This window comes from Xyrauchen texanus, chromosome 5 (genome assembly GCF_025860055.1).
Source record: "Xyrauchen texanus isolate HMW12.3.18 chromosome 5, RBS_HiC_50CHRs, whole genome shotgun sequence".
NCBI classification, from domain to species: Eukaryota; Metazoa; Chordata; class Actinopteri; order Cypriniformes; family Catostomidae; genus Xyrauchen; species Xyrauchen texanus.
In genome coordinates, this window is record NC_068280.1 from 833,453 (window position 1) to 842,523 (window position 9,071).

The following is a 9,071-nucleotide window of genomic DNA, read 5'->3' on the forward strand; positions in this document are numbered from 1 at the left end:
AGAAATTGTTTTCCTTCTCCCTGAAAGATATTAATGAAATAAGTGTCATGAGATAATCTAAGTGACAGCACTAGATTCTGTACACAATGACACGTTTGACCTGTCAATCATTTTAATCGTTCTCTTAATATTGTAGTTGGAGGAAATTATTCATAATGCAATTTTTAAGCCATGTTGTTCATAACAGTTGTCAGTTGAGGGCTCTATTTTGCTACTGTTGTTTTTAACAACCGTTTCTGCTCCTGTCGGACTCAATAAAGCTCATTATATTTGGTGTTTGGGTTTTGGAAAGAGGGGGCGTGGTTAACTCAACGGCTCAGTCTTGTGGAGTACAATGGCTGAAATCGCTTATAATAAAACTTTAAATGTGACTTTATTTTTGACTATGTTTGAAGCAGGTTTTGCGAGAGACGTTGACAGAGTTGAATCATCTGTTTGGAGAACTATTAGCATCTTTGGACTGTAAATTTAATGCACACCTTTTTATCCAAATCATTCAACAAAAATGATGCATTCAAGCCTTCGTTAGTAATTCAAAAAGTTCAGTTCAGAAATAGTATCATGACTTACGCTGTTTCTTACAAGTCAATGAATAAACAAGGATTGATTGATGGGTGTGTGCATGTCTATGTGTCTCTGTGAGTGTGTGTGAGAGAGTGAGAGAGAGAGAGAGAGAGAGAGAGAGAGAGAGAGAGAGAGAGAGAGAGAGAGAGAGAGAGAGAGAGAGAGAGAGACAGCATGTGTGATCACCTGTTGCAACTCCCAAGCAGAGATGCTTTTTTCAAAGATCAGCTTTCTCGGTGGAAAAATATCATCCAAGCAGGGGTATTTCTCCCTATTGCATGGTAGCCGTGCAAGAGTCATTCACAATAGAAACATTGATGTCCTCCGCCATTTTAAATAGTGTGCATCCAATGTGGAAACAAACGGATTCACTTTACGTCACCAACCGGCTCATATTACACACAAAAATTATCTTTTGCCACCACCTGCTGACTAACATATGTCATTTAAAAAATAAAGACAGTAACTGTTAACAGATACGCACTGCTCTTACACTTTAGTTTAGAACAGCACGAACACAAGCGGAGTGATACACACACAGTGAGGCGTCCCAGTTATGATCCTGTCAGACCAACAGTGCTCATGGAACATCTCTCGTCCAATCAGATTTGAGGACTGGAACTAACTGTTGGATATTTCAGGATAGTTGACAACCCTAGAACTGAGCACATAACCTTCTAATCCTTCTTCTCTTGGTCTCCTCACATGAACATACTACAGTTTTTGGTTGTACAACAAACACGCAACACCAGACCATGAGTTCAGGCTCAGTTGTAGTTGGCTGTATGACACATGAAGTCATCTGAAATCCTGGGAAATCCGTCAGCAAATTGCAGTCAAACACCATACAGGAAAATGCAGTTTAACAGACTATCTGCCCAAAGTCCAATTTAGAGAAACCTCGTAATGTTAGTGTCCATGTGAACCACCTCAACAAACATTTGAGCTTTTCTGGGGATTTTTATAATTAATTTTTTTGGTCTTTTCCAGTACAAATATCAGCATTTGCCAATGGAGTTAGAACAATCTACTTAATTCAACTGGACATTTTTTTGTTTTGTTTTCTAATAACCATAAATCTCCCTAAACTTCAAGCAAATAGATTTCAAGTGAATATGTTTGATATTTAAAGAGTGTTTGCTGATGTGGTTAGGACTGAAACTTCTCTTGCAGCACTTGCAGTAAATGACGTAAATGCATCGAGGTGTCCTGAATACAGCTGAACTTTCCTTCCACCAGATCTGTGAGAACATCGCGAATGAGATCTCTTCAATATCTCAGTTTATGTCCTACCAAGACATATATGATTACATCAGACGTTCCTCCTGAGAAAAAGACTCACTTGTGGAGTTTAACATGAGATCTCAACGATGTAAAAACTTTAATTTATCGATCTTATTTTAGGCATGTTAAGATTACTCAAAAAACGAATCTGAGACCTCACAAAACACATTAGGATAATTCACTTTATTAAATATTCTAAGATACAAAATAAAGCATTTCACAAACTTTCATCATTGCAACATTCATCTCTAGAGTTTGTTAGCATTCACAACATACAGCACAACACAAGTGTGTGTGGGTGAAGAGTCATTCACGTACATTCACACATGCAGCTTTTGGGGTTTTTACAGTTTTCAGAAGAGTGAAAACATTCCTCAAAGGACGGCCTCCCAGAGCCACAGCTGTTAACATGCTATGCTAGGAAAACTGTCCCTCAATGACACAAATAGCCAAAAACTTTCCCCATCGGTCAAGCATTATTGGAAAGAGGCCCATGACACTGCTCATATGTAGTGCTATCTACACTGTTTTACACTTAACATTAACACATCATATATACAATATAAACAAACTATGAGTTTAAATATTACAATTATAATAAATGTAATAACACATAAATATATTTCAATTATAAATAGAGCTTAAAGACCTTTGTTTACCTCTTTGGTCGCAATTTGGCCGAGGAATGTGAACTTTGCGAATAACAGATTTTTCTGTTATTCTTTTCGCTAAGATTGCGTCTGGGCTGAGTATACAAAAAAAGAAAGTGCCGATGAGGGTTTGAGACCCACGAGCTCATAGCTGCATGCAAGGAGTCCGTGTTCTCCTGAAATTAGTCTAGTTCCTCACGGCCATGCGCAATGACCTCATGCAGCTCCTAGTCTGTCAACCACAAACATCCCAAATCCAGAATTGTTCAAATCCAGCTTCCAATTGACGAGGTTCTGTTCTGAAAACGTAGTTTTTGCCAGTAGACTACTTTCCTTTTCCAGAAACGTGATGACACGCCAGCATGTCCTGTTAACCGGTAGCGATCCGTTCATATCTGGCATATTCGGCAGCGAGACTGTACAGGTCAGCTGCTTGTTCTCATGTTGATCGTAAAAGCTGGCGGTAAATTGACTGGATGGACATATGTGTGTGCAGGTAAAAGTGAGTTGGACGTACAGGAAGTAGCTTCCAGCTGCCTTCACGGTCAGAACTCTATCTTTCTTCTCATAGCTGTACATCGAACCGATGGACTGTCCCTTAACATAAGATATAGATTCCCACTCCACCTCGCCTTCCACCAGTTGACCTGCAGGGTGGAGACAAAGAGACACGCTCAATTTCAAGAATTATGCTGAAGTAAACGTTCAAAGGAATATTCTGGGTTATGCATGTAATCTTTGGGAAATACTTTCTCTTAATATGTAAGCTAGTCAATCCTAGGTTGATTTCTGTGAAAAGTGTGATCACTGTGACGCTCTCAAACATGGACTCAACCAATGGAGTGAGTCTGAGACGGGACTATGCGGTCTCTTGAGATACAAAATGACATCTTGGAGATTCTTGGAATATATGTAAATTACTTTAACTGTTAAGGCGGTTGCTATTTTTGTTCTTTTTTTCCCCTCCCCTTTTTCTCCCCAATTTTGGAATGCTCAATTCCCAATGCACTCTAAGTGGTGGCGTAGTGAATCCGGGTGGCGGAGGACGAATCGCAGTTGCCTCTGCATCTGAGACCGTCAATCCGCACATTTTATCACGTGGCTTGTTGAGTGTGTTACCATGGAGACGTAGCGCGTGTGGAGGCTTCACGCTATTCTCCACGGCATCCACGCACAACTCACCACATGCCCCACTGAGAGCGAGAACCACATTATAGCGACCACGAGGAGGTTACCCCATGTGACTCTACCCTCCCTAGCAACCGGCCCAATTTGGTTGCTAAGGAGACCTGACTGGAGTCACTCAACACGCCCTGGATTCAAACTCACGACTCCAGGTGTGATTGTCAGCGTCAGTACTCACTGAGATACACAGACCCCCAATTTTTGTTCTTTTAACATGACGTTACAATGTTCAAGTCAGAGCTTTCATAATATTCAGAGTTTACAAATTGTAATGACGAGTTCTACAAAGACGTAAACGCTTGTTACAAGTCGAAATCTCGTAATTACAGTTATTATACGGTTACGGTTATTACGAGAACGTTTAACTTTTTTTTATGCAATTTGTTAGTATTTAGAGTTCCATATTTGAAATATAACAGCATGTAACTTACTGTTGGTGGGCCTCAGGTGTGCAAAATTCTGCATCTATGAAAAGGGAAACCGAGAGAGAGAAAACATCAGATACAGGTTTATCAAGCATGTGTTCGCCTGCAGGGAGAGACAGGTAAACTCTCTAACGGTCCATGTCTAAAACAATAGAGCTCTCTCTGAAAAGATACATCATAAATGTCTGACTACATCTATGCAACTGCTGAGACGTTCTGAAACTCCTACAATAATATTTGCAATAGAATAATTATGGACATCAAATAGTGTAAAATAAAAGTACTTCGTGGGTGATTAAGTTCAGAATTAGAACCCTCTTCTTATCCAGAACCATTTTTTAAATATTTTTTTGGCTGTCTAGATTTCTTGGGTTGCTATATGGTTTGTTGGACATTAATAAAGTTCTTGATGTGGTTCCCAACCGTCCTGGAGCTCCTCAGCACTGCATATCTCCCTTATCTGACACCCAGTTCAGGTCTTGGAGTCTCCACCAATGAGCTGATGAGTTGAATCAGATGCGTTTGATTAGGGAGATATCCCAAATCCTCCAGGAACAGGGTTGGGATCCACTGCAATCAAAAGTTGTCTGTGGACCTTCTGTTTGTGCTGTGACATCAGCCTGTACTAAACCAAGTTGGAAATCTAAACTCATAACTGGTCTAAAATGGGTATGTGCATAAAACTTGGTATTTCCATGTAAAGTGAACATAATAATCCCAATGGCATTACCACATTACATATCAAACCCATGGTTCTGTCACGGTGAAATGGCAAGAACATGTGCAGAGGACTTTGTTAGACTCAGGCGTCACTGCTGCAGACATTGCATTGCAATAAGAGCCGATGTAAAACTCACATTATATGCGGCTCCAGCGCCCGCCTTGAGTTTGTCCGTGTATCCGTTGGAAACTTGCGACGTCTGCGCGTTAATCTCGCTCTCGACGTGTTTGACGAAAAACAACGCGGCGGCGAGCACGACGAGAAACACGACGAAGAGCGCGATCACGGACACGGTGAGGAAGGTGTCCAGACACCTGGTGCGGGAGCGCGCATCGGAGGTCTGACTCTCAGCATCTGTGGACGCGGACATCTTCAGAAGACAGCTGTGCAAGTGTGCACGAGAGGTGCTTCTCAACTGATGGAGACATAATGACGAGAGCTTTATAAGAGAGCTGTAGAGGAACCTCCACCCACTGAAACCTTCCGATCCTTGCGCAACCGCATGTGAAAAGCAAAAGGAGAATGAAGTGCACTTGTTTCATTCAATGTCATCTTACATTATTTCAGAAGGGTTTCATACCATCTCCATCCTTCTTGCACTCGAGTTCTGAGCAGTTTGTATATATTGCTGTAGAATAAAGAGGTTTATAGTGTGAGATACATCGACACCGCAACCAAAGCGCCAATTCCGACTTTCTGTTTCCATCCGATGTAATTTTTGTGAGGTTGAACTCCTGATCTGACACCAGGCAGGACATCAACCCATTTAATGTGACTGATTAAAATGAGAATAACTTTGATCTTCCGATCTTAAATCTGCACATTAGTTTAAGAGGAATATTTCGGGTTCAGGTTTATCTCAATCGACTGTATTTGCGGGTTTCCCGCGTTACGTTGTCATGGCAACAAAGTTGTATAATGGCTATATCTTTACACAGATGTGGTCAGTGCGTGATTTAATGACAGTAAAATCATGTTAACACACATATTGTTTGTGTCTTGTGTCTACACTTGTGATACAGTATTTTAATGTTGACAGATTAAACCCCATTGACTTGCATTGGAAGAGTCTCACTGCAACACACATTTGTGCTTTATTAAAGGAGAATTCATAATTATTTGGTGGTAATCAATATTATGACACTAATGCTGTCAATTGAGAAAAAATATATCTTTGCACCTATCTGATTCACAGCAAGGGTTATTTAAGCGTGCAAAAGATGGCATCCTTCTAATAGATCGGGGTTCCCCGATTAGTTTCACCAATGGCCACCGCCCTCGATGTGATGAGAAAGCGTTTGTGCTGCTATTAGTATTGTTATTATTGTTGATTTTATTGTTTTTGTTGATAAATGAGTGACAACATAAATATGTGTTCTTTTTCTCAGTATTATTAGCCTGTTTTTGTTTTGGTTCATACGTGTAAATATATAATATAATATATGTGACACTCCTTGGCAGGATTGACAGGCAAACACAAATACAGGTGGTCACCTAAAGGTGGCATTTGTGCTTGTAATTGGTTTGCTTGCCAGAATCGGCCCGTGGTGGTAAGAACATTCAAAAAGCACCTCCAGATATAAAGAACAAAAGAAATAAAGGCTTCTGATTCCAGACAAATAATCGCCTGCAATGATCTGTTTTTATGTGCTGTTAAGGGCCTAGGCGAGATAGCAGTGAATTAGAGTTTGACCCCGCGGGAAACACTCTGTTGTGTTGAGGAAGTGAATCACAGGGTTTTAATCTGATGGAAGTTGTTTTCCACTGTGTTGAGAGTGTAGAATAGGAAAAGTGTAAAAGTCATGCGGATATCGCTCTGTTGTGTTGAGGAAGTGAATCACAGAGGTCTGACGAGTCCGCTGAAATCCCTCTAATAAGTGTTTTCATTGATGATAAGGGCAGTTTGGCAGGTCACCTAAGAGAGCTGGTAGTTTTAGAAGAGCTGTGTGATTATAAAGGCCTTGTGTAAGTGTGTGATTGAGTACAAACATGAGCCGGTACAGGACGGGACTGTAGGATGAGTCCTTAGACTATAATTTTTTTTATATTGTGTGTATTGTTTACTGTACATTGTATATAATTATTGTGTTGTGTAAGTATGTGTACATTTGATATGTAAATTGTGTTGTGTAAGTATGTTGTTTACTGTAATTGGTATATGTCTCGTCACTGTCATGACTGCTATGTTGCTCGGAACTGCACACAAGATTGGAGATTGGAGATTGATCCAAGATGGCGGTGCGGTAGCACGCAGCGGCCACTCCGGATCCACAATGGTGCTATTTTTGTTAAAAAAGCCCGACTTTTGCAACACATGGACATCGGAGCAACCAGTGTTCGTGTCTACCATCGCCAGACACTACTCAAATATAAGACTCATGCAAAAACCAAGCTGCATGATGACCTGCAGGAGGCGCTACGCGTACTCGGCTTGCTGCGGAGACCAGGCCTCCAGCCCTCGGCGTCGCCTGATGCCGGTGTGCGAGAAAGCGGAAGCGCGGAAAGAGGGCGGGGGTCCATGCTAGGCTAAAAACAAACCCTAGCCGGCCGGCTCTCCCGTCTATCCTGCTCTCAAATGTTTGCTCCCTGGACAATAAACTGGACTATATCCGACTCCAGCAGGCTACGCAGCGTGAGTTTAGAGACTGCTGCGTCTTTGTTTTCACGGAGACGTGGCTCAGCGACAGAGTTCCGGATGCCGCCATTCAGCTAGACGGGCTCGCCTCGTTTCGTGCCGACAGAAATACAGCTCTCTGCGGTAAGACTCGCGGTGGTGGCTTGTGTGTTTACATCAACACGGAATGGTGCAAGAACTCTACGCTAGTCTCTAGTTACTGTTCATCGCTGTTGGAGCTTGTGACTGTTAGATGCAGACCTTTTTATCTACCACGGGAATTCACCACTGTTTGCATAACCGGAGTTTACATTCCCCCAGCGCTAACGCTAAGGAAGCGCTCTGTGAACTGTATGGGGCTATGAGCGAACTGCAGAACGCTCACCCCGACGGACTGTTTATTGTCGCCGGAGATTTCAACCATGCAAATCTCAAGACAGTGCTCCCTAAATTCCATCAGTATGTGGACTTTGCAACGAGAGGGGCGAACGCGCTTGATCTTGTTTACACAAACATCCCAGGCGCTGCACGGGCGGAGCCCCGCCCCCACCTCGGCTACTCAGACCACATCTCTGTTATGTTAATTCCAGCATACAGACCGCTCGTCAGACGCACAAAACCGCTTCAGAAGCAGGTGAAAACCTGGCCAGCAGGAGCCATCTCTGCTCTTCAGGACTGTTTTGAGTGTACTGACTGGCACATGTTCAGGGAGGCTGCAACATATGGCGATTCTACCAACTTGGAGGAATACACAGCATCAGTGACCAGCTACATCAGCAAGTGCATTGATGATGTCACTTTCTCCAAGACCATCACCACACGCTCCAACCAGAAGCCGTGGATGACTGTGGAGGTGCGCACGCTGCTGAGGTCCCGAGACTCCGCCTTCAGAGCAGGCGATAAGGCAGCCCTAAGAACAGCTAGGGCCAAACTGTCACGGGCAATCAGAGAGGCAAAGCGCGCACACGCCCAGAGAATCCACAGTCACTTCCAGGACAGCGGTGACACGCGGCGCATGTGGCAGGGCATCCAGGCCATCACCAACTACAGGACAACATCAGTTGCCTGTGACAAAGATGCCTCCCTTCCAGATGCGCTGAACGACTTCTACGCTCGGTTTGAAGTGCAGAACGACGTGATGGCGAGGAAGTCCACCCCTCCTCCCAACGACCAGGTGCTCTGTCTTACCACGGCAGATGTGAGGAAAACTCTACGTAGAGTCAACCCACGGAAGGCTGCTGGACCAGACAACATTCCTGGCAGAGTGCTCAGAGGATGTGCAGACCAGCTAGCAGATGTTCTTACCGACATCTTCAACATCTCTCTGAGCAGCGCCGTTGTTCCAACGTGCTTCAAGGCCACCACCATCATCCCCATGCCAAAGAAGTCTTCAGTGTCCTGCCTCAACGACTACCGTCCCGTCGCACTTACACCCATCATCATGAAGTGCTTCGAGAGGCTCGTCATGAGGCAGATTAAGACCCAGCTGCCCCCTCACTAGACCCACTGCAGTTTGCGTATCGTTCAAACCGTTCAACGGACGATGCCATCACCACAACCCTCCATCTGGCCCTCACCCACCTAGACAATAAGGACTCATACGTTCGAATGCTGTTCATAGATTTCAG

General features: G+C 43.4%; 1 protein-coding gene across 1 annotated transcript; it reads right to left on the minus strand.

Moving 5' to 3' along the window:
• Positions 1-2,119: 2,119 nt before the first annotated feature.
• Positions 2,120-5,225, minus strand: LOC127643422 (uncharacterized). Its single transcript, XM_052126172.1, has 3 exons — positions 4,966-5,225; positions 4,115-4,148; positions 2,120-3,145 (listed from the first exon to the last, which is right to left on the minus strand). Exons 1-3 carry the CDS (start codon positions 5,197-5,199, stop codon positions 2,715-2,717), a joined length of 699 nt encoding a protein of 232 aa, XP_051982132.1. The 5' UTR covers positions 5,200-5,225; the 3' UTR covers positions 2,120-2,714.
• Between the last annotated feature and the right edge of the window lie 3,846 nt (positions 5,226-9,071).